The 27105-nt window shown below is 34.1% G+C and overlaps 1 protein-coding gene across 1 annotated transcript in view; it reads right to left on the bottom strand.

Moving 5' to 3' along the window:
- Positions 1-27105, bottom strand: part of SBF2 (SET binding factor 2) — a 216467-nt gene that overhangs the window by 102182 nt on the left and 87180 nt on the right. Inside the window, exons 3-6 of the mRNA XM_070934061.1 lie at positions 26054-26191; positions 15926-16039; positions 13942-14052; positions 12170-12275 (exon numbers count right to left, since the gene is read on the bottom strand). Coding sequence (XP_070790162.1) covers positions 12170-12275; positions 13942-14052; positions 15926-16039; positions 26054-26191 — 469 coding nt within the window. The remainder of the gene's footprint in view (positions 1-12169; positions 12276-13941; positions 14053-15925; positions 16040-26053; positions 26192-27105) is intronic.

The following is a 27105-nucleotide window of genomic DNA, read 5'->3' on the forward strand; positions in this document are numbered from 1 at the left end:
TGACAACACCAAATGGTATTTGTAATTAGATACTGAAGGTCTACCCCTTTTTAGGTATGTACAACAAAGACTTTAAAGGGTGGTGCTTTTATTGCCAAATGACACCTGCCATTTTGATATTGCTGTTGCCTGCCTTGTGAATGCTAAATTTCTATTGAATTCATTGCTAAAAAGTTATAAAATTCATATATTCCACTATTTTATTATCTGAATGAATTCATATTGAAGCCCAGGGTTTCTGGATTTAGCTATTTAGCTCTAATTAAGTTGTTGGGTTGATTATGTAACACTGGCTGATAACTGCAATAAAGATTTGATGCATAATTCCATCACTAGTGACCATTTATAATGCTGACACTGAGAGAATACATGAAAGTCAATTAGTACAATACTTAAACAAGATTAAGTGAACAGTATAAACAACTAAATGTATTGAGCTAGAAAGAAAATGCCTCATCTGAATCAACTTTCTGCTATAATATAAACGCTGTTTGCCTCTTCTTCCTTCTATTATTTTCACTTTCCCCCCAAATAGTAAAAAGGATATCTATTGGAAACAAAATAAGAATAGTTTTCACTAATAATCCTCCAAACACTTCCATTTTTTAAAAAATAAGAATTTACATACTTCTGGTTTCTCCAACTTTGTGTGTGTCTACTTACCACTTGCAAGTTTCATTCCCTATTATAATATATCTCATGTGATACTTCTTCTTTTAACTATTCTCTTCCCATTACATTATCCAAACCTTGTAACTGATAAATAAATGTTGTCTCCTACTGGTCAAAATTTTCCTCTCTCTCCCACGCACATTATTAATTATATTTTAAATCTTACTGAAGTCAAGTATGAGATTAATTTTTTCCCATAACATTGATATAATTAAAACAATTACTCTAAAATCAACTATGTTTACAAGTACTTCCTTTTTGCAACTAGTAGTAACACAGTATTTGGTTCTTGTGTTAATCAAGGCATACTTAGGAAAATAAAAAAGGATCTGTAATAATTTAAAAGCTTCAAATTGGATTTCAAATAAAGAGAAAAAATCAATCTCCTTCAAATTTGGAATGCTTCTAGAATAACATTAGCCAGTTCTCCTACTTTCCTGAAAAATCTTATCCAGATCTTTCTATATCCTAACTTCAACTTATTTACAAAGAAGGTTTGAAGTGTAAACAACAAATATTCAAGAACACTTGTCTTTTAAATAGCTGATAATTTAGGAAGCAATGAGAGTTTTAGCTCCAAATTCATTTTTTTACCCTAAGACACTCTGAGCACTAACATGCCATCAGCTGGCTCATGTGATAATTATTCCCAGAGCTCTTTATAATCAATCTGCATTCTCTCCACCACTGTCCTGACTCTCAAAAGATTGCAAGCTTATTCAGACAGCACTGTCTCTACACTTGCAAGTCTAGTACTCACAGAAAGCACCTTTGGCCAATTGTTCAGTCTGTGGCATGGCAGTAAATACCCTGTTTCCCTGAAAATAAGACACCTCCTGATAATAAGCTCAATCAGGCTTTTGAGCGCATGTGCTAAAATAAGCCTCCCCCTGAAAATAAGCCCTCCCTGAAAATATTTAAATGCAGAGCTGGAAATCAGGTAAGAAAGCAAGAAGAGCCCCATCTTGCTCCACACGTCCCAAAATAATAAGACCTTCCCGAAAGTAAGGCCAAGCACTTATTTCGGGGTTCAAAAAAATATAAGACAGGGTCTTCTTTTCGGGGAAACACGGGTATGAGATGGCTTGCCAGCAGAATAATGTTTAAGGACTTTTTGAGGACCCAGAGGTTTGAGTTTTGGGTTTGGGTTTGGGTTTAAAGATCCCAGAGATTAGAAGTGTGCATGCATTCTCTCCAGTGAGAAAATAAGAACAAATTAATACACGATGAGATGTCTGGAATATGAATCTGCTTATTGCTGAAATGAGGAAATAAGATTGTTGTCCAAGGATGTTAAACAACTGCAGTTTTTATAACTACACATCATATCAAGATTAGGTGATGTGTGTCTATCCATAGAGGCAGGTGAAAATTATTACACAGTAAAGCTCAGTTTTTAAAATTACAGCAGCTGTGAATCTTATTGACAAATCTGTCTTGTATTTATTTAGTTCAAATATATATTTAATATATGCTTTTGACCCAATATATCTATGTTCATATAGATTTTCTCCATCTAAACAGGTCTTCTTCTCTACTTCCTCTTTTACCACTGTGGATGTCAAGGGAGATACAGAGTTCTGGCTCTTCCTCTTCTGGCAGCCTCAACCATTGTTAATAGATGTTGCTTCTCTATCTTCTTCTGGGTCTGCCTTGTGTTCTTTGACCTTCTCTTCTTTTTGTATATGCCTCTAAAGAGCTATTCAATTATTCCTGATATCCAATGTGAATTTAGATAAAGTGAGGCTTTTTGCTTTACTCAGGACTTAATTAGAAGACAGATATTTACATCTCTAAAATTTAACAAAACCATACAACTTTATATCCAATTATGGTAAATAGGTCACACATGATGCTACTTGGGGCTTACTAATATCAGCAAGTATAGTGCCAAAAATCAAAGCTTTAGCTATTGCTTTAAAAATTGTTTTTAAGATTGTTAGAAAAGTACATAAAACAATGTTTAACTCCCAACAGTTGGAGGATAAAGTAAGATTTATTTCAATCAGTAAAAAATAGTAATAAGTAATAATAACAGTTTACTTTAGGTGATGTAAAAATATGAAAGAAGTAAAATAAAATGCTCTCTTCAACTTCTGAAAAATAACCAATTGCAATGTCAACTTCTAAAGACAGATCTTCATGCTTCCAGAACTATATTTGTCACCTTGAACTTCAAAACACATCTGTGATACTGACTAGCCAAGGGCACAAACAGACCAGACAATGCTAAAACAAATAAACAATATATCTAGTGTTCATTATTACAGATTAAGCTTCCATAGTCATGTATGCTTCCTGTTGAACATTATCCATATGTTAGGGAAAAAATTGACAGAAGCTTCCTGACTAATTTTTTTACTGTTTTTAAAGATTTGAAAAGGTAAGTAATTTGCACTGAAATATCTGACTTCCTACATTTTTTTTAAAAAAATGTAATCAATCATCCTGTTTCCTGTTGTTCTAAAAATGATTTACAAGCTACACATAGACACTCACGTACATACTGCATTGTTTAAAGTGTTACCATATTAGCACAAAAAGCATTGCACATTTTTAAGGACTTCACAAAGAATTGTACAATTTACCGGAATTGCCACATGATGAAACAGAAAACAGGGTTGCACAATTTTTGGTACCAATTATCAGTAATTTAGTGAGACTAATTCACAAATATGGGTAAGCGGTTATCAGAATTTTTTTCTGAATTATTCTAGAAAGTGATGCAAGCAACATTTTAATCAGAAGGGAAATCAGGTTCACTAAAGAAATAGGATATACAGCCTTCTAAAACTGCATTTAGAGAACCCTGATGTCTCTTGCTTAATAAAGATTTGGGTATTTTATGCTGTAGAAAAATCAAAAATAAATTATTATGTTCAGTAACAAAGAATAGATTTCACAAATTGTGGATTTATTTTTGAAGACTGCATAATTAACATATGATTCAAATCAAACTAGAATCTCAAAGCGAGAGTTTGGGTTTCCTAAATAGAGAAAAAAAATTAAAATGTAGAATTGTAGAACATATACTTGCCCAACAGGAATACAGGCTGGGGAATAAGGTGCCCTGCATGGGGCTGTCTTTATAGAAAACTTCAAATGTTGATCCATCTAGCTTTTAAGGCTAATGGAAACAGGGAAATTAGAACACGTAACATCTATATTGTACTACTTTATCAATTCTGAGCCACCTCAAAGAGCTGTTATTAAAGTTTGAAGTTGTTAAAAAACTGGGACCAATTTATTTTAAGGATTGTGTTAAAAAGTATGGTTTGTATTTTAATATCAGGAAGTGGGATAAAATGAGTCTGGCCATCTGTATGTCGGATCCTGGGTTTGTTTGATTATCCATTTGTTTGTTTGTTTTTATTGTCGATGTTATTCTTAAGTGTCTTCTCTAACACCAATGTTCAAAAGTGTCGATATTCCTTCTATCCTGCTTCTTCAAAGTCCAACTTTTGGTTCTATAGTGTGTCACAGGGAATACCAACCTGCAGAATTCTAATCTTTGTAGATATAGACACATCATGACATCCAAATACCTTTTCTAAGGCCTTTATGGCTGCTCTACCAAGTGCTAGTCTGTGGTATATTTATTGACTGCTTACTTCTTTAGTGTTAATGGTTGATCTTAAAAGGCAGAAGCTAAAGATTCAGATTCTTAGTAATACAGATTCTTCCTTCACTTTTAAAACCATGCTCTTCCAATCCAGCTTCATGAATATATAGCTTGAATAAATAAGAGGAGGGTATAGAGCCTTGTCTTATTCCTTTGCCAATCTGAAGCTATCTGTTTGGTATGTGCTGTGGCTTCCTGGTCCATACATAGATTTTGCATGAGGAGAATGAGATGTTCCGGGATTTTCATATTTCTAAGTATAACCCACTATTGACATGATCAATTCAATCAAAGATCTTTATATCAATGAAGTATTTATTTATTTATTGAATTTATATTGCCGCCTATTCGCCCATGGCGACTAGAGTTACCTACTGACTTCTTTTTAGTATTCTTTGTCTTAATTATCCAGTGTGCATCAGCAATAGTAATGCTTATGTTCCCTTGTCTCTGCTAAAGTCAGCTTAAACAACTGACATCTCTTTTTCCATGTAGGGATCTACATGCATTGCATTGCAATCTACATTGCATTGCATAATCTTAAGAATTCTTTTTCTAGCAACTGAAATTGTGCTAAATATTTACATACTTTGTTAAGTCTTTTTTTTTTTGTATTTGAAAAAAAGACTTCCAATTTCATCATCTACTATTTCATAAATATTATTTAATACATGAAACAGATATGCAAGGTGGTCTGGATTTAGCATATAATATGCTGATAATATTTTCATGTCTATATAAATCCAAGGAAAAATTTCAAGTTCATTATTAGAGTTTGATGTAGTGTGCAAACTGAAGGTTAATCCAGAAAATACCAGCAAATATTGTTTATTTTTATATTCCCAACACAATTCAAAGTGCTAAACATTTCTGGTATGGGATGAGGTCATCCAAATAAATAAATTACACATTATATCCTATCCCAGTTTAAAACATTTAAAGAGGACTTTTTGTCTTGCCAACATCTAAACTATTAGGACATGACAGAGGGCCCTCTGAGTGGCTGACTCCAAGATGTGGAAATCTGCATTTTTCTTATATGTCGCTTTCATTCATAAGAGCCATGGTGGCGCAGTGGTTAGAATGTAGTACTGCAGGCTAATTCTGCTGACTGCAGACTGACAGCTGTTTGACAGTTTGATTCTTACCGGCTCAAGATTGACTCAGCTTTCTGAGGTCAGTAAAATGAGGACCCAGATTGTTGGGGAGGCAATATGCTGACTCTGTAAACTGCTTAGAGAGGGCTGTAAAGCACTATAAAGCGGTATATAAGTCTATACGCTATTGCTATACAAGCAGTCCCTTCGGCTGACTGGTTTGGACAAAGGTAAATAGTTTAGCTTGTAACTTAGATTGAAGAATTTCATTGTTCGGATTCTATTTTTTACTGAGTACATTACTGCAGTTATATTGCAATTATTTTTTGCGATCTTGAACAGTGTTTGGTGGAAAGTAGAATGCAGGTATAATAAGTCACAATGCACGTTACAGCAATTTGGATAATTTGGACATTATCACTTAGGGATGTACTCACTTTTGTTGCCAGCAGTTCAGACATTAATGGCTGTGTGTTGTGTTATTTTGAGGGAACAGCACATTAACACTGTTATACAAACTGTATACTCACTACTTTACATTGTAGCCAATGTCATTTCTTTAGTGTTGTCACATGAAAAGATATACTTAAATATTTACAAAATGTGAGAGAGTATACTTCTGTGACATAGTATGGATAGAAATGGCTAATTTTATAGACCAAAATATGATAAAAGTACCGTACTTCACCATATTACATTCCCAGGGATAAGCAAAAGCCTGGACAACTAATCATTCAGTGCTTAGAGAGAATAAAACATATTTTCATATGAAGAATATTTTATGTTTCGTATTATACAAAATCTGATATACTAAAAGTGGAATCTTGGCAGGCACAATACATAATCTTGTATCTAGTTTCAGGTTATTTGTTTTAGCCTTTTCATTTTTTATTTTGATGCTATTTACTTTTTTATAATGCTTTGTAATTGATTACCAGAATAATTAAGCCTTCAAATTCCAAAGGAATAGAATCATTATTTGGCAATCTACACTTAAAATAGGTCAGTGTAAGGTCAACATCCTGTAGTTAATGCTTTATTGTATGCTGTGAGACATAAAAGGTGATATACCAGTAGCTTTGATCATAACATTCTGGGACAATTAACAGTGAAATATAAAACTCTTGCTATGTCAGGTATTATAATTCTGAGTGCAATAAAATTTCTCATTGTTACAGTTAATTGTGAATGTCTTGGAAGTGCCATTGTTTTGCGTACAATAAAACTAAATTTTTCAAAGGCAATTATATAGTTCATAGCAGTAATTCTTTGAATTTCAGAATGTTAAATAATTCAAAACTATTTTAGAAATTAAAGTCTCCATTTCAAAAAGTTCATACTCTTTTATTATTGTCTAGTAACTGCAACTTCGTATCAGTAATCCTGAAACTGCAAATTCACAGCCATAATCTTCAATAATTAATGGTACTATTTTTGTTCCTTGCATGGAATCAACTGTTAACCTTGCAATATTTTCAAACTACAACAGCTTCTGCTAAATTTGGAATATTTGCAAGGGTCAGATCCTTCATTCCATTCCAATCATCATCTTCCTGATTTAAAATGCCAAGACAATGAACTTTATTTAGAAGCCAGCTACATGAATCCTGTTTTTGCAAAGATGTTTTCTCAAGCTGATGTTTAACACATAATAAAATACAACATACTTTGTATCATTTTATTCTAATATAATTTCTTTTACAAGAAAAATATTTGAACTTAAATAGCTCTCATTCATAAGGGACTAAATTAATCATTGGTTGATAAGACAACTTTCCAAAATTGTTCAAACATTGGATATAAATTATATTTTTTTAAGGGTTGACCAGTATTTTTAACAGCAATGCCTAAAAGCAAATGACAGATGCATATTTGACTTGCCTGATTAAGCATGATTGCTTAACATTTTCAGTTAAGACTGGGCTGTATGACATGAGTTATGTTTGTATTTTAAGATATCAACAAGATGTTTAAAATATTAATAAATCATACACTTTCAAAATAATGTGTTTTTTTAAAAAAAACCACCCTGTTTGTTTATACAGTACCAAAACAATGTTTGGAGAAAGAATTAACAATTAAAATCAATTAACACTAATTAGAACTCTTTCAATTATAAGCCAGAGTAAACAAATGAGACATCAGTGCCTACAGTGATTGTAATCATATGGTATGGTAGATATCAATTAGAACAAAGTCCACAAATCAGATGTTATTTCTACTACTGCCAACCAGTATACAAATAAAACCTCTATATCGATGGTGCTTGTTTAATGACCACTTATTCAATGACTGTTCAAATTTATGATGAACAAGTAGTACTTATGACTGGTATTCAAAGTTCCAAATCTCACAATTCCCCTACAGTCATATGATTGCAATGGGAGTGTTGGTGTCTGGCCAGATTTCTGACTGTGACAGTGTCCCATGGCCACGATTGTGATTTATGACCTTCCTGCTGGCTTCCCTCAAGCCAAGTCAATGAGAAAGCCAACAGAGAGTTGGCAGTCATGGTCATGTGAGTTACTCACTTAATGACCAGCAATGATTTGCTTAACAATGGTAACCAGGGATTGCTGGTTGATACCAAAGCAAAGTGATGCTATCACATAAATTTGCATTTTATGACCACATTGCTTAGTAACGACATTCCGATTCCAAATACTGTCATTAAGCAAGGACTTCCAGTACTAATTTCTATAAGCACATACAAATTTGTTTGTTTATATAGAAAATATAATAATATAAATTTCATATAACTAAATCACAGCTAATGATGCATGACCTTTATGCATGATATTGTTCACTCACATATAATCTCAGTAGCATATTTTTCATTTCAGAAACAGCACTATCCTATCCAGTAACAAAGAAAGCAGTTTTCCTACATATAGCACCTCTGTCTTATTTGGGTTAAGTTCCACCTTATCCATTATTCTATAAACCTTTCAGTAAAATAATGTATCTGGTTTCCATCCCAAACCAAATTGTCCTACATAACACAAGTAGAACTTCTCTTTTAGTAGTCTTCCCCTACGTAACTACAATATCCTTTCTTTACCTGATCACTGCTAAAAGCTATTTAAATATATTTAATTCCTAAAGAAAACTCTCTTAATTTCATTACAGATAGGTATTTTAAAATGTAGGAATTTTTAAATTTGCATTTCATATATCTACCTTACGAAATAATAAAAATTCAAACTATTTTTGAACTACTGACGACAAATGTAAGTTGTGCGCTGGATGTTTCTTTTCTTTTTTCTTTTTAGAAACAATGTGTTCTGCATGATGTAGAAAGAACCTCCCTTAATTTCTGACCAAAAGTGAGGAAAGGAAGATGAGTGAGTTACACACAGATATTGCACAATGTCTCCGTAAATTATCAAATTATTTTGCAAATGTTGGCTTTTCTATATTTAGTACACAGACGAGAACAATTTATTAAAAATAGCTTGCATTTGTACTAATACAATTATATTTATATTTTTGAAAAATTATTATACAATTATTTTCCCACAAGTGTTACTTTCTGTGTGACATACTAAAATACATATAAAAAGGTTGCCTTTCTATTCGACTGCTTGCAATTAAAAGCAGGAATTGTTGCCTTAACATGGAATTCTTTATTAGTGGTCATTCTTGGCTGAAGTAGAGACTACTTCACACTGGAATTCCCTCCCTTAACAGCTGTGAATTCATGAATGTGTGATTCTAATAAATTATTTTGTAATAGGTCATAATTCAGAACCAATGAGGAACAGGATGAAAACTAAGCCTTCATTATTCCATCCTCAATTTTCCAACCATTCATCATCCACAAACAATAGTTAAATAAAAATGATGTTAAAAGTACGGAAGGAAGGCTTAGTGATTCAGTGTTATTTTTTTTACATAAACAAGTTTTGCTACATTAATGTTTGAACTGAATTAAATGTAACTAAGTTAACAGCTGAAGTGACTTACAATAAGGTAGTCCTCAACTTAACATCATAATGGAGCTTGATCATTATGGTTGTAAGTCATGGCAGCTGGCTCACCTGATTTTACAACCTTTTTTAAGCCAATCATCATAGTCATTAAGTGGATCCATGGTAGTTAATTGAACATCACAGGTGTTAAGTTACCTCATTGTTTACTATGGGTGTTTTTGCTGAAAATTGGAAGTAAATGCCAGGTTTTGGCAAAAATGTAGTAAATCACAATCAGATGCTTATGGATGCTGCAAACAGCCCTATATGTGAGTTAGTTGCCAAGTGCCTGCCTGAAATGTGATGACTTTGGAAGGGGGTCATAAGTACTATTTGGGGGGGGGAGAATCTATTGTAACTCTGAATGGTCACTAAGTCTCAAGTCAAGAACCATCTGTAGGATATTTGTTGCTGTGTTTGTAGCCTGCTCATTTTCATAAAAGTAAATTCAGGATGATAACTTTTTAATAGTGAATATTGAGGACAACATAAATACATAAAACAACTTTAACAATCTAAAAAACAGTAATGCAGTTAAAAATTTTCTAATAGTCAAGGCTTAAGAATTTTTAGTGAAACCTTATAAATTTATGTTTTTACACTCTGGAAAGTTGCACAGATAATCGAGAGGGTGGAAATTTGAAATAATGTTCCAAATGAAGACCATCTGGGGACCTCTTAATATGTCGAGGACTTGTGGAAGAAGGAATTGTCTGTAGCGACTTTCCAAGATCTGAGCCACCCCAAGCCCCGGCATGTTTGCACTGTGCTGCACTGGCATTTCATGCACCTTCCTGCAACTGACAGCAGCTTGTTAGTTTGCTTGTCAGCTACCTGGGACTTTCTGCTGGCTTCCCCACTGACTTTATTTGTTAAAAGTTGGCAGGAAGTTGTGAAGAGGTTCTCAATGATGGCAGTGGAAAGTATGAGGAGTGCTGTCACATTACTTTGTGTTTTACAACTGCATTGTTATAACTAAAATTCCAGTCCCAATCTCTGCCATTAATTGATGACCACCTGTATGTTTATTGTAACATTTGAAACCAACAAAAGTAGAACTACAGATTGGTAATGACAGAGCATATTAATCATCTTTACTAACTTTAGTTTCTATTACCTGCTTAACATGATTAAGTTTGTGTGATTAATCATACTCATTAATTAACATTCCACATATAAATATTGTGCCAAGGAAGAAGTTGCTAAAACAAGCATACCAAATAAATAAACTTGGTTAACCACAGAATATTCACTATACTTGTTTTTTAGCAGATTTTATGCTTTAGATATAATTTATTAGATTTTGCTTTTTGTTGTGGTATACATTTTTTAAATTTACAATTTAAATTTAAAGACGAATGATTCCTTCAGTGTTTCCTAATCCTAGATTTATAAGTAGCTGAATAACTACAGTGAAATTGTAACAAAAAAAAAAAAATAGAAATGAGTAAATGCCCTTAAGCTATTAATCATCATTTTTTAGAACAGGCCAGTAATACCTTTTGGTATTTCCTGTATCGTGCTGCTTTGTCACCTTAGAATGAGGACATTAGATTCAGTTGGGGATTGATGGAACGAGGGGTCTTAACAATTTCACTGCTAAACACATGGTCATGCAAAATTATATTGATTTTTCACTTCGACTAAAAGATAAAATTCTCCTACTTTTCTCTTTGACAGAAAAGCTTCAGCTTCAGATGTTTCAGCAAACAAGGGGCTAGGAAGTAAAAACCTTAGAAATCCTAGACTTTCAGGATTTCTGAAGGAAAGGAAGCTGTCATTACTGTATACTCAAAAACAGGTTTGATCAATACAGGAACTATTACTTGCCCTGATTTGGAAATTAATTTTGTTATAGTCAAGCTGCATCTGGTTCCTGAATCGATTCATACCAATGCTTCTATGTTGAATTTCTCCATGGCTTGGTTTATAAGAACCTCCAAATAATCTGCCCTGTAAATGATCATTAAGCCTCAGGAAAAATATGCTATCAGTGCTGCTATGGTCTTTCAGATCCAGTGTACTTATTTATAATTCTTAATGTTACCAATATAATTGCACTGAATTCTAGATGACAATAATTTAGTAAAGGGTAAAATTTCAGAATACGCAGTAGGATTGAAGAATGAATTATCATATATACTGTAGATCCCAGATGTATAAAAAAATAATTTATTGAATCTAACGTATTTGTCACTTTAAATGATACACTGCAGTGGAATTTTTGTCTTTGTTTTCCAAGTATCTAGTCTTCAATAATACGTTTTCAGTAAAAATTTATTCGATTCTCTCTTTGTGTTTTTGGGCTATTACTGCTTGCTCAATTTATTGCATTATCATCATCATGAAAGTAATGAAGAAACATCACATGCAGTGACTTCTTTATAAAATTAAATATTACATTACTTTAAAAAAATAAAGAAAAATTGTATAATAAATCAAACAATCTTTACATGAACATATTTGCACCTATTTTAACTTCATATAACCACTTTGGGAAGAATGGAAAAACTGATATCAAGAACTAACTTGTTACTTAAATTACTGTGGATTACTATAACTTTTAATTTCTGATTTATTGAACTTATTTTGGAGGGGAGAAGATGAAGTCAATATAGATAATGAAGAAACATACTGATACAGTTATAAAAATGAAGACTGAGATTATTAACAAATTGCAGGTAAATTATATTCTAAAATACACTTCCAGTAACATAATTTGTTAAAGTAAAAACAACTACAAATAATCAAATTTGTCTAATCATTTTACAAAACAGTGTGTAACAATAAAAAAAAACCCAACCTACCTAATTGTTGAAATAAAAGAGCCACACTAGTTCCTGTTACTGGAAGGCTATCGTGTAAAGGAGTTTGTATCAGTTGCCTGTCTCCTGCTCCTAGGGAAAACAGTTTCTGTAGAAAGAAGTGTTAAGATGCTTATTGCAAACTATAAAGTAGGCTGAATGATTATCCTGACCAAAGGAAGTCACATAACTAATTTATATGCTACCAGCAAAACAACACAGATATGTTCATTTAATCAACCAAATTAAACTCAACTTAATATTACTGTTAGTACAGTAGTTATCTACTTTACAGTGTAATCTTGGCCATACTAACTCAGAAGATATCCCTACAATTCCAGTAAAGCTGATTTCTAATTAAGTTGATATAGGATTGCAACATGAATCATGTACTATGCACTGACATAATCTTGGGGTCTAGAAACTTGTTAGGAAAAAAAGTCATATCTAAAATGATTTCTGATTATTGTCATAAGAGAGTTTCCTTTGTCCCAAACATATGTGACCAATTAAGAAACTTATTCATCAAAGTGCATCACATAAATCCAAATGGGGTACAGAGGTCCCTCATTTCTCATGCAAAGAATGTCAGCACAATCACAAGATTTTTGCTGATTTTACCATTTTCCAAAGCTTGTTTCAGCTAGCGAGACTCACCCTCAGCCATCTCTTTTCAAAGATAAGTTTTCAAATTACTAAACTTTACTCTAATGACAACTTCTTAAGAGAATCCCTGGTATTAGTGTACATTAGTGTACATTCAAAATGACAAAATTATTAAAAGTCTAAGTCTTCTATATCTACTGGTATGTGTTCTACTTTGACTTAAGCATTTCAGGCACACAACACATTTTAATGATTATTTGACATTTGTATTTTTTGATTAATTTATCTTTATTTTTAACTGGATATTCATAAGAACACGGGACTTTCTATATAAACATATATTTCAAAAAGAGAACACATAGCAGGAACTGAAAAAAAAGTAGAAATGACAGAGAACAAAACTGATCAAATTACTATCACCAGTTTGAATACTTATAAAATTAGCTTGCTTTAGATATGTATGGTAACAAAAAATAAAAAGTTTCTAAAAACAACCCATCCAGAATATTAATTTTAGCTTTTTCTTCAAGTAACTTGCTGGTCATTCTCCAATCAGCCATCTCTGATATACTACCAGCCTTTCCATTTTCCCATAACAAGTGATAAAACCCTTGGCTAATGACTTTACCATCATGCCCTGTTTTTGTAACTTGCAGTAATGTTTTTGCTAGAAAAGAATGATTTCTACTAATATCCATGGCTATTTTTAATCATAAATCCTAACTTACTAAGCATTATTTTTTTAAAATCTAGTTTCATTATCACCATATTTCATATACACCAGTATTTCCATAGAAATACATGGGGTCTTGAAATAGTAAATTACATTAGAAGGTGTGGGCAGGAGTAGGGGCTCAATTCTCTTATGGAAAATAAAGAAAAAATTAAAAGCAATATATTATGTATCACCAGTAATAAAAAAAAGGTTGAGCTCTGCAAATTCACCACTGATATAACACCCTGGAAAGATAATTACAATGATGAATTAACCCCTTGACCTTATTTTGGAATGGAATTTTTGCACTCTTTAGAAGTCAGGCCACTAGAACATACCTAATTGAGTATGTCCCTTTATTAAATCAAACTATTTGAAGAATTTACTTCTCCTTTCTTCATAAATTAAATTCACTGAATAAATAATCTCTTCTCCCCCCCCTTTTTTTTTTTACCTGTGACCCTCCAGCAGCAGGAACAAAGCATGAACAGAGATTTGCAATGAGAGTTTCCAATGAGACATTCAGGTTGTCCACATACACAGTGTACACTAAGCCAAGGCAAGCCTAAAATATGAAAGAAGAATATATAAAATTGCCACCGGGAGAAAAGTAAATATTAATAATGATTGGAAAATACAGCATCGTATTAAAATGTAGCATAAAATATGAGTATAAAAACATGTCACAGAGAATCATGTGGATAGATAAAACTGCATTCTATAACTGCCTCTATGTGAACTACCTATGCACCTTATATAAACCACAAGCATATTCAAATAAATCCAATATTGAAATGGACCGTGCTCTTTTGCTCGAAAACAATTACTCATGTAGAAAACTGAGATAAATGATCCACTGAAGCAAGCTACAATTGCTGAACTATAACAGCTCAAATGCAGTATTTCTACAGGAAGTCTGCCATAATATAGTGGTTCAATTGGATTGCCTCACCTTCAGGCTACAATTGTGGCAATCTGTCTTCTGGTATTAAACATTAAATGTATATTCTTATTCTGCTTATCTACGGTAGCCTCAAGGCAACCCAAATGGTGCACCATATCGCAACAGTTTTGAATCAATGTATCTAATGTTCTACTCTAACCATGAAAATCTACTGGATGGTTTTGAATGAACTGGATGACTTTGGGATCTAAAGTCATTTAACCTAAACAATTTATAAAAAGTCCTATGGAATTTAAATTCAGACCACTTTCATTTGCAAAGTTGTGATAGTTGCAGTATTCTGCAGTTGCATGTTTGTGATTTCTGATGCTCCTAAGCAGCTTCCCACAAGTAAATTCAATGGGGAAGTGAGCAGGAAGTCAGAATTCACTCAAACTGTCATTATTTTGCCTGCCCATGGTCATTCTACTTATCTGTTTACATAACTAAATATTGAAATTATTGAAGTTTGTTTGCCACTACACTCATTTTTCTACTTATAATATATGTTCTTTTTAAATGACCATGGGGAAGTCTAGCACTGGGGTAAAACATATGGTTAGCCTATAATTTAATGTTCATTTTAGTCACATTAGACTGCACAATCCTCCTCTGAAAGAATGACTCAAAGGGTCACAAGGCTGTCTAGTTTTAATTATGGTCATAATTGGGAAAAATTCTTAATGATCCAGATATTTGTGGTTGTACTGTCTGGGGTAGACATAATGCTCCTTTTTTGCAATTCTGGCTGCTCAGATTTCTCCATCGTACAAAGATACAATATAATTAATAAACATGGGGAACAATCATTTCCTATTATTTGGGAGGAAAAAATTTATGTTTCCCCCCCAAAAAACATATATAGAGAGAATTAATTGCATTGTATCCATACAAGAAAACCAGTGTGAAATTAAGAGAGTTGGACATAATGAGGGGCTCATGTTCTACTCTAACCATGAAAATCTACTGGATGGTTTTGAATGAACTGGATGACTTTGGGATCCAGTTTCGTTGGATTCGTTGGATTTGTTGGGATAGAGCCCTGGTGGCGCAGCAGACTAAAGCACTGTTATTAACATCAGCTGCCTGCAATTACTGCAAGTTCAAATCTCAGCAGGCTCAAGGTTGACTCAGCCTCCCATCCTTTCAAAGGTAGGTAAAATGAGGACCCAGATTATGGGGGCAATAAGCTGATTTTGTATAAATATATACAAAAGTATGAAGGCTATTGCTTAACGCATTGTAAGCCGCCCTGAGTCTCCAGAGAAGGGCAGCATATAAATAAATTAAAAAATATATATTTATAATATCCCACAGTATTATTGTCAGGGTGGGAGGGGGAAACTGAGGAAATACTCTATAAACTAGTTGGAGCTCTTGGAGAAAATGCAGGATGTATTTATTAAAAAATGTGGATGTTACAAAGGTTAATTCAGATTATGTGTTATCTATCATAAATGTGCATACATAAAAATGTTATTTATAGGTTCTTTACCCTGAATATTTCTGGATAATCCAACCTGGACACCAATACTAAGCTTTTGGGAGCAAATACTTCTGCAGGCTGAATCAACCCAGATTCCTGCTCACCTTCAGTTACTCTTGATCCCTTGAAAAAAATATATGCATCGATTAACAGATAGAAGGTGATTGTTGAATAAACAGTATAGAAAAATTTCAATCAGAAACATTACATTTAATACATTTTAAAACTTTAAATCAATAGAATATAACATGTACATCACATCTAAGAATCTTACCACCGAAATAATATAATCTGCACAGAATTCAGTACACTGATAAATAGTATAAAAGTGTATTACACAAAGCAAGGTAAATAATGTGTACTTCACACAGGTTACATATCCATTGCACTTTGAAGCTAGCACACCATAGAGCATATCAGTTTTCCATAAAAGGGGGAATTGATGTAGCCAACATGCATTCTAATGATTTTTTATTCCCTTTATTATATGTTTGCTATACAGTATATTTCTGAAAGTGATATACTTGGGGGTGGTATTTCCCTCTGATTCTGTTCAAATCTTTTGCTTCTTTCTAGGACTCTTCAACACAGCTGCCTTAACCTGCGTGTTCTGTATACTACAACAGCTGGAAATGAAAGTGGCCTCAAGAATTGCAGTCAGGATTTTAGTGCCAGCTATGTATTCCATCTAGATTGTGGTTACTATGGCCCCTGATTCGTTATCCCTCTATCTATGCCAGAAATGCAAGCAGAGTTTGCTTTCATTTTTATGAAGTCTTTTTTGCTGACTCCTCATGCATAGCATCTTCCCTCTGTAATACCAGTAAATAGGAAGTAAGTACCAGTAAATCGGGAAGTAAGGAAACACCAAAGTTTTAATTTCTTCTGTAATTTTGGCTAGAAGAAATGGGCAGGACCCATACAAATTTCATCTTGTTAAGAAATGAAAGGGAAAAAATAAAATCCAGTCTTTCATCAGTCCAATTGGGGAAATTCCCTTCAGAAGTGGACAGGCAGATCAGATCACAAAGGACAGCAACCAGTGACTAGAGGGAAGGGATTTTACCTGACACTGCACTATAGCAATTAAGGAAAAACATCTGCCTGAAACCAAATATGGTGTTTTGATGAGGTGGGGGGGCATCCTCACTCCAAGGCAAGCATGATGTACATATTAAGAATGTACATATTGAGAACCGCCCAGCTGCGCTGTTTAGGGTGACCCGCTCCCTACTTCAGGTGGGGGTACGGGAAGATCCCTTAAAGGGTCGAGCTGAGGATTTTGTACAATTCCTGCATGATAAAGTCGCTCAGATTCGGGAAGGCCTGGACTCCGATTGGGTAGATCCAGGGGAGGAGACGGGGGCAGGTCTTGAGAGCGTTATCTGGGAAGAGTTTGACTCTGTGGCTCCTGAGGACGTGGACAGGATTCTGGGCAAGCTTAACGCTGCCACATGTTTATTGGACCCGTGTCCCTCCTGGTTGGTACTGGCCTCCCGGGAGGTTACACGAGGCTGGCTCCAGGGGATTATAAATGCTTCTCTGAGTGAGGGTGTCTTTCCCGCCGCCTTGAAAGAGGCGGTTGTGAAGCCCCTCCTCAAGAAGCCTTCCCTGGACCCGGCTATATTATCAAATTATCGTCCAGTCTCCAATCTTCGCTTTGTTGCGAAGGTTGTTGAGAGTGTGGTGGCGCGACAACTACCCCGATACCTGGATTAAGTTGTCTATCTGGATCCGTTCCAGTTGGGCTTCAGGTCACGATACAGCACAGAAACGGCATTGGTCGCATTGGTGGATGATCTCTGGAGGGCTCGGGACAGAGGTTGCTCCTCTATCCTGGTCCTATTAGATCTCTCAGCGGCTTTTGATACCATCGACCATGGTATCTTACTGCACCGGCTGGAGGGGTTAGGAATAGGGGGCACTGTTCTTCGGTGGTTCTCCTCCTTCCTCTCTGACGGTTCGCAGTTTGTGTTGGCAGGGGGGCAGAGGTCGACCTCGAGGCACCTTATTTGTGGGGTGCCGCAAGGGTCAGTCCTCTCACCCCTTCTGTTCAACATTTATGTAAAACCGCTAGGTGAGATCATCCGTGGTTTTGGGGTGAGTGTTCATCAGTATGCTGATGACACACAGCTATACATCTCCACCCCAGACCACCCCAATGATGCCCTTGCTGTGATGTCCCGTTGCCTGGAGGCCGTGCGGATCTGGATGGGGAGAAACAAGCTCAGACTCAAACCCTCCAAGACCGAGTGGCTGTGGCTTCCGGCGTCCCGGTATAGTCAGCTGGTACCATCACTGACAATAGGGGATGAGATCTTGCTCCCCACAGAGAGTGCCCGCAACTTGGGTGTCCTCCTGGATTCACGGTTATCTTTAGAAGATCATTTGACGGCCGTGGCCAGGGGTGCCTTTTATCAGGTTCGCCTGATCCGCCAGTTGCGTCCCTTTCTGGATCGGGACGCCTTGCGCACGGTCACTCATGCCCTAGTTACCTCCCGTATGGACTACTGTAATGCTCTCTACATGGGGCTCCCCTTGAAAAGCACCCGGAGGCTCCAACTGGTCCAGAACGTAGCCGCGCGGGTGATTATGGGCGCAGTTCATTACGCCCATGTAACACCTCTCCTACGCGAGCTGCACTGGCTCCCGGTGGTCTTCCGGGTGCGATTCAAGGTGTTAGTTATCACCTTTAAAGCGCTCCATGGCTTAGGACCTGGGTACCTACGAGACCGTCTTTTGCCACCAATAGCCTCCCACCGACCAGTTCGTTCTCACAGGGAGGGACTACTCAGGGTACCGTCAGTCAAATTATGTCGACTGGCGACTCCCAGGGGGAGGGCCTTCTCTGTGGGGGCTCCAACCCTTTGGAATGAACTGCCCCCGGAGATACGGAATATCCCTGATCTCCGTGCTTTCCGCCGTGCCCTCAAGACCCTGATGTTCCAACAGGCAGGGCTAAACATACAAACATGCAAATGATTTTTTAAATGTTATCTAATTCTGGGTTTTATTTAATTGACCAAACTAAGTAACAATTTTAATTAGCAATTTTATGATGTTTGTGTGTCTATATTTTTCTTGACTGTACACCGCCTTGAGTCCTACGGGAGAAAGGCGGTATAGAAATATAATAAATAAATAAATAAATAAATTAACTCCTAGACAGGAGGACCAATTCTGCCACAATAAAAACAGAGCTACTTTGGAACAGAAAGCTAGATTATTCATTTATTAGTATCCATTTTCACTGCTTCTCCTACTGATCTTTGCTTTTTAAATTCAAAAATTACAAGAATAAAACAAACTGGTAAGGAAGATTAATCCTTCAGAGGAAAGAGAAAAGATTTTTAAAAATGTAGCCAAGCTTGATCTAAAAGCTGAAATGAGTAGGGTGGGAGAAATGTGAAGTTTTGCAACTTGATAAGAAAACTAAAAGACACAAATATGATGGGGTGGGGGAAACCTGACTTGGCAACAGTACACGTGAAAGGCCATCCTTTAACCATACGAGTTAACCATGAACCATTGCTGGTAAATTGCAACTTGTATTTAAGTATACTGCTCAAAAAAATAAAGGGAACACAAGCAGACATCTGAGATCTGAATGAATGAAATAGCCTTATTAAATACTTTGTTCTTTACATACAGTAGTTTATACACTGCTCAAACAACTAAAAGGAACACAAAACTACTGTATGAAAGGAACAAAGTATTTAATAAGGCTATTTCATTCATTCAGATCTCGGATGTCTTCTGCTTGTGTTCCCTTTATTTTATTGAGTAGTGTATATTAATATGAACTCAGACCATAGGAAATAATTGTTCCACTCTACTTGAAACTGGTCAGACCATATTTCGAGTACTATGTCTAGTTCTGAGCATCACCGTTTGAAAAAGAGAGTGATAAATTGCAGAGGAGGGTTACCAAGATGGTGAAGGTTCCATAAGCTAAATCCTATGACAAACTGTTAAAAGAACTGGATACATTTGACCTACAGAAAAGATTATGAGATGACATAATAAACTTCATATCTAAAAGACTTTTCCACAGAAGAGGGAGGGACATATTCTGTATTGCCCAAGAGGGCAGGATCAGGACCGATGCATTAATAATACAAGGAGAGAAGGTCAGGCTAGCGATCAGGAAGAATATTATGACTGTATGAATTATCAGCCAGATGTTAATTAGATCTCCTTCACTGGAGAACTTTAAACAGGCTAGAGGATCATCTATTAGAGAAGATCTAGTGGATTCTAAACTAAGCAGATATTGGACTAGGTTATCTTTAAGATCTCTTCTAGCTCTATGATTCTATGCCTTGCACTGGTCTCTCATAGTTTCTTTTTCCATAAAAAAACCCATATCAACCTAAAAAAACCCGTATCAACCTAAAGTGTCCACCCTCAATCTTCTTCCTCAAGTGGGCAAGATAGATTAGAAGTTGAAAGTATCTAGAAAATAATCTAGAATTTACTAAAATTTAGTAAAAATTTAGTAAATTCCTGTATTTTAAAATTCCAGCTTGTAACTTAGGCAACATTTTGGTTCTTCATGCAAACAAATTGAGTTGTGGCTTTGCAGCAAGTTGTAGCAGAACTGACAGATTTTTTTCAAACATATTACTCAGCATTTTGTAAAATAAATGACATAAATTCCATATATGGTAATTAGATAAACAGTATTACATCAGGTTTATACAAGTCACAACCAGTATCAAAGATGATACATGTTCTTTCATTTCCAACATTCCAAGCATTGTTTAACAAATACAAAATGATACAATAAACTGTAGACAATGTTCTGAGTTTCCAGTTATTGCGTATTCCTTCTCTGATGATGCCAAATTATTTCTTCACATCTATTGTATGTTTTTAACATCTTCATCCTTATTTATGAGTATGAGGAAAAGGTACTGCACAATTCTGTGTATCTGGCACAAGTAAAGTACAAATAACCTCATGATAATACTAAATTTTCTTTTACCATTAGGAACAATCCAAGAAACCCCTCCCCCCCCACACATTTAGTAACCAGATGATCACATACTTTAGCAAATTTTACATATGTTCCTGCTTATTAAAAATGAACTTCTGGATATTTACCTTTCTATAAAGCAGGGCCTCCCAAATATTTTGATTGATGGCAACATATGCAAAAAATTACTTTCCATTTTAAAAAATGAAAAAATAAAAAGATACTAGATGGGGCATTGATTTTGGTGGCTATCAATAATAGTGTTTATGAACCTGCTGGTAGTTACAGGTGCGAAATCCTCATTTTGGCATTTACTGAAAACATGACAATTTTTAAAGGATTGTTTGTGTGTGGGTTTGTATGTATTGCCACATATGTGGTGGATGGCAGGTTGATTTATCAAAAGACAGTACATATTTTATTTTAAAAAGTATATGACAATAGCTTCCAAAATTCCATGCATTCTTTCTACATTTCGTTGATGCATAATAAAATTGGTTATACCTAACTTGAAATATACATCTGCCTTCAGCAGCTTTTGTTTAATAAAATGATTTTAATCTCATTTTAGACAACAATGTTAATTCTAATACAGTATTCTGGCATTACCAGTGCTTCTGGTTTTCTATGCTGAAACATTATATTGAACACAATGTAGAAATTTCATTTCTGGATTTGGCAATAATATTCTATATAATGTAAGAATTCTGAAGAGAAACATAACTATTATTTACAAATATTTGAACTGCACCAATTGTGTGTAATACTTCAACTTTCCTCAGTTTTTCTTGTTAGCTTCAAACTTTCCTAATCTCACGTTTTCTACAATGTCAACATTTGGGAGAAGGGTATCAGAAGGAAAAGTCAGGCAAAATCTCTTCCATGTCTTCCACCAGAATCCCTCCTAAATTGTAATCTATTTTACAAAATGATGGAGTGCTTCTAATTATGAAAGAATTGAAAAGAATCAAACTATTTTATGATTTAATATATTTTTAAACTGTTATGATTCCATTAAAATTTGAATTTTGATTTTAATGTTATATGATTTTATGCTATATTTCTATCAGAAGATTGGAATAAATATTACTTATTTTAATATTTTATATTTCACATTGAAATGCATCTCAAAACAGCTTACAACAGAATTATAAACAAAATATGAAAAACAATGAATTAAAATAATATGCTATTCCATCTCTTTATAGGCTTAATTGGAGAGATGAAAAATATGATATATGTATTATATAAGCCACATTTAAAGTTAATTTTAGATGTATACTACCAAAAAAGTCAATAAAAACCAAGTTAGGTAGAAAGTATTAACAATCTGTTATCAGCCCCTCTTCCATTTTTAAATAAGAACAAAAGAAAATCAACTCTCTATATTGAATAATTTAAAATACTGTGACTAAAACACTCTAAGTTTATACATATTATTGTCTAATAATTTTTTTCCCTTCTTGCTTTTCTCCATCCTACCCTGGTAAAACTATTGGGAGGCTATCCTCTTGCCAAATACATAATTTTCTGGTATTTCTTTAATTGTTCTTCTATGCCAAAGCCAGAGATGCTTACTTTCCTAATAAAAAAACTGACACTTTCAGAATTTAAAACACACAACAATCTGCTTAAATATATTACTGATCAGAAATGATCTAAAATACTTTTGGATTCATACAAACATATGTCAAAATTATATCCTAAAATTACCATAATACATAATATGATAGATAGAAAGATGGAAAGATAGATAGAATATAGTTGCTGGCTTATCTATATTTATGGAGCATTTTTTTTACTGGAAAGTAATTCAGCAATGTGGTATTATATTAATTAGGAATGTTTTCAATTTATTATTGAAGTTATATAAGAAGACCTTATCTATTGAGGTAATTTATGTTATACACACAGTTTAAAACAGTAGGCTTCCTTCAGAAACTATTGCATGTTAGGTGAAGACCCTGATTGCAAAAAGTTTTTGAAGTAACGAGCTACTTATGAAAGTATTTACGGTAAAACACAACTGAAACACTGGAGAAGCATCTGTAAGATCCTAATATAATATGAAATAAGATCCTAAGAGGATTGGGGAGATATGACTTGGTGGCAATGTCTAGGAGTACTAGCAGATAATAAAACTGAACAGGAACAAACATTACGGTACAACAGCTTTTTTTAAAAAAGCATTTCCTATGCCAGAGCACTGACATAAATTTAATTGCAAAATAATATACAGTGATTACTCTGTGGACTTAACATGGTTATTTCTTTGGGCTACAGAAAGGGACTTTGCTACTACTGTGTTAACACAGAATTGTCACTAAAATATATACATTCAAGATACCACACTTGTTTTAGAACTAAAATTGGCAAAACAATACCTTTAGCTATATCAATCTTTTATGTCAACAGCTGACAAATAATATTTTCTTCAACTTCCCAATTACTGTCAGCATAAAATTTCAAGAATTATTCCAGGCCAGTTAAATAATAAGATAAAGGGATGTAAATTGAATTTCTCCTAAACAAATTTATTGATACACTTGTCATTATATTAATTACTTTACAGCATTTAAAAACCAATACACTTTTTGTGGCATAACATTTGGCAGCCTGGAGTATATACAAATTTAGATATAATAAGGGAAAAGAAGTGAACTCAGAAAGAAGTATACAAGAAAAAATTGACTTAGGTAATGAAGTTTCAAAGCAAATAGATATAACTTAAATATTTATAAAGTTGTCTATAATAATCTTCCTAGGATAAAAAAGGTAATATTAAATGTATTATCATGATTCAAACAATGCTGAATAATAAAACTGCAAAAGAAAAAACAAAAAGAAAAGTTTACTATTATTCACAGTATTATAAGAGAATTCCATTTAATTTTAGCCAAAAAGCAATGCTAAAAGGAAATGGTTTAAAACACTGTAGAAAAAAATTCACAAGTACATATTGCATTATCTGAATCCTTAGATTTTCCCACTAAATCCCCTCATGCCAAGTAATATGTCATTGACAAATTATTTAAAAATCCAAAGTGGGTCAATTAATTCAGCAACTATTTTTGGATTGCTCAGTATCCAAATGTTAATAAGAAACATATTTGAAAAAGAAGTTGCCAAACAGGTTACACCCAAAATCTAAACCAACATTTCTATTTTAAGGAATGTATTCATATCTAAATGCATTTATCTTAAAGGGAAGATATTCCATTTCAGATCTGAACGATGAATGAGAAAATAAATAGGACAGAGTACGTAATTTGTAATTATATGTAATTATAGAGATCAATTCCGTACAAATTTTCATAATTTTAAAATTTTCTATATAGAACCAGTATTTTAGAACATTGCACCATTATACTTTGCATTTCATTATATAACAGAAATAAAAATTAAATTAGGTTTGCAGGTTTGCTTTCCTCCAATTCACAACCACCAGAGGGAGCAGGATGTTTAAACAAATTCCACTGAAATGTAGTAAGAAGAAACTGATATCAAATCATTTAACACCACTTAAGTGTTATGTTGAATTGTTCTCGGAAAAAACAAAACAATTATGGGAAATACTTCAGTTGTTAGATAACAAAATCACCTATAATTCAAGTAAATGTTTCTGAGAAGAATTTCTGAGGCTAAATGCAATGAATTAAGCACTGATACATGAAACATACATTAAGACTAGATGAACTGTTAAAATTTTCAGACTTTATTTAGAAATTAATTTAAAGTAAATATCAACTTAATTCAAGGTTCAGAAATAACTGTGGCTGTCTTACTGGAAACAGAGCAAAATAATTCAAGTATTCTTTCCTTGCAGAGAGCTGTTCCTATTGAAATTGAATAGATACTGGTATGTGTGAATGAAGGAGGAATTTTAAGTAATTAAAGTTATAAAGAGTAGGAAGGTACAGAATATGTATCTATATATTTACTTCAGGAAGTATCTGCATTTATCTATCCATTGCATTGTATACTTGGATTTCAGAAAGGCATTTCACAAAGTAGATCACAATCTACTGCTTGGTAAGCTAGAAAAAAGTGGGATAGACAGCATCACCATAAGATGGATTCGTAACTGGCTGACAAACCACATTCAATGTGTAGTCCTTAATGGAACTACATCTATATGGAGGGAAGTAAGCTGGGGGTACTCCAAAGTTCTGTTTTAGGTCCAGTACTCTTCAATATCTTCATAAACGATTTAGATGAGGGAATAGAAGGGGAAATCATCAAATTTTCAGAGTAGCCAACATAAGATAGGCTCAAGATCCAGATGGATCCTGAGAGACTTGAACACTGGGTCCTATCCAACAAAATGAAATTCAATGTAGAGAAAAGTAAGGTTTTACACTTAGGCAAGAAAACCCAAATATACAGGTACAGACTAGGTGAAACTTGGCTCAATAGCAGTAACTGCGAAAGGGATCTTGGAGTCCTAGTGGACAATCACTTAAATGTGAGCCAACATGGTGCTGCAGCCACCAAAAAAGTCAATACAATCCTAGACTGTATTAACAGAGGGATAAAATCAAGATCACGTGAAGAGTTAGTGCTGCTTTATAAGGCCTTGGTAAGACCACATGGAACACTGTATTTTGGTCACCACAATATAAAAATAGATGTTGAGACTCTGGAAAGAGTGCAGAGAAGACCAACAAAGATGATTAGGGGGCTGGAGGCTAAAACTTATGAAGAATGGTTGCAGGGCTATATCTAGTCTAGTGAAAAGAAGGACTAGGGTAGACATGATAGCAGTGTTCCAGTATTTGAAGGACTGCCACAAAGAAGAGGAGTCAACCTATTTTCCAAAGCACGAGAAGGTAGGACAAAAAGCAATAGATACTAATCAAGGAGAGAAACAATGTAAAACTAAACCAGTGGAATCATTTGCCTTCAGAAGTTGTGGGTGCTCCATCACTGGAGCCTTTTAAAAAAAAGACTGCACAGCCATTTGTCTGAGATGGTATAGAGTCTTCTGCTTGATCGGGGGTTGGACCAGAAGACCTCCAAAGTCCCTTCCATCTCTGTTATCCTGTTACCTGGCAGACAGCACGCTAGTAAATATGTAAGAGTAGTTTAGTACCCTCTAAGTTGAAAAATATATTTTAGATGCTCTCCTACTTGTTCATATTATAGTTTGTCGTATTTACCTGCAAATCGATCTCTGCTTCATAGAATGTTAGGCAAGAACAATAGTGTCGTTCAGAGTTTATATCTGTCAAAACCACCACAAAAAATGTAGGCTGCTTCCTTTCTCTGGATAAATGCCATCCTCCGGGTTGACAAAACTACAAAAAAAAAAAAAAAAAAAAAAAGCAAGCACACAGAGAGTTTAATACAAAGATACATTAGACAACAAGAATAAAACTTATTTTATAAAATAATCAATAATTGAACATATAATTGAACATAATCAATAAAGAACATATAATTTGATATTTCAAAACCAATATTGTGTGGATCTAAAATCAAATCAGAAATGTAAGAAACCCAGGCTGCAGGAATTGCAAAAAATAATAATCATCATCATTGCAGATATTCTACTGATTTTCAAAAGTATCCTTTATTTTTCTTCCGGTTTTGTTTAATTACTAAACTGAATCTATTTAAAAGACACTATAATTCATGTTTCATTCAGATACAAAGCTATTGGTCCAGAAGCATTCAAATACAGAATTTATTATGCAAACTAATCCAGGTAACATGATATTTGCATAACAAAATATAATTTGATTTCCCACAAACATAAACCTAAAAATTGGTGTTGCATTTATAATTTTCAGTTAGGCAAGTATTTAATCACTTCTCTAATGAGATTTTTTTTCTTTAAAAAAATAATACCCAAAGCTTATTGCTTCCATAAATCTTTAGACATACTTCTGCTAAGTATGACTGCTAGTGTTCTGTCTACAACGAATATTTTTGATCTCATTTCCTTATCTATACTTTTAAAAAGAATGCTAAAATGAAGTATGAATCAAAATATTTTGAAAGAAAATCTGTTTTGTCCTCGAATAAAGTTTTTAATACATGTAAAAAAAACTAATAAAACTAATGAAATAGTTCAGATGCTTTTTTATTTTAAATTCTTTCATCAGTGGAATGGTTTAAGAATGGTTTCAGAAGTTAAGTGGGTGCTCCATCATTGGAGGCTTTTAAGAAGAGACTTGAAGCCATTTGTCTGGAATGGTATAGGCTGGAT

This window comes from Pituophis catenifer, unplaced genomic scaffold (assembly GCF_029215685.1).
Source record: "Pituophis catenifer annectens isolate HBS135680 unplaced genomic scaffold, rPitCat1.0.hap2 SCAF_1, whole genome shotgun sequence".
In the NCBI taxonomy this organism is placed as follows: Eukaryota; Metazoa; Chordata; class Lepidosauria; order Squamata; family Colubridae; genus Pituophis; species Pituophis catenifer.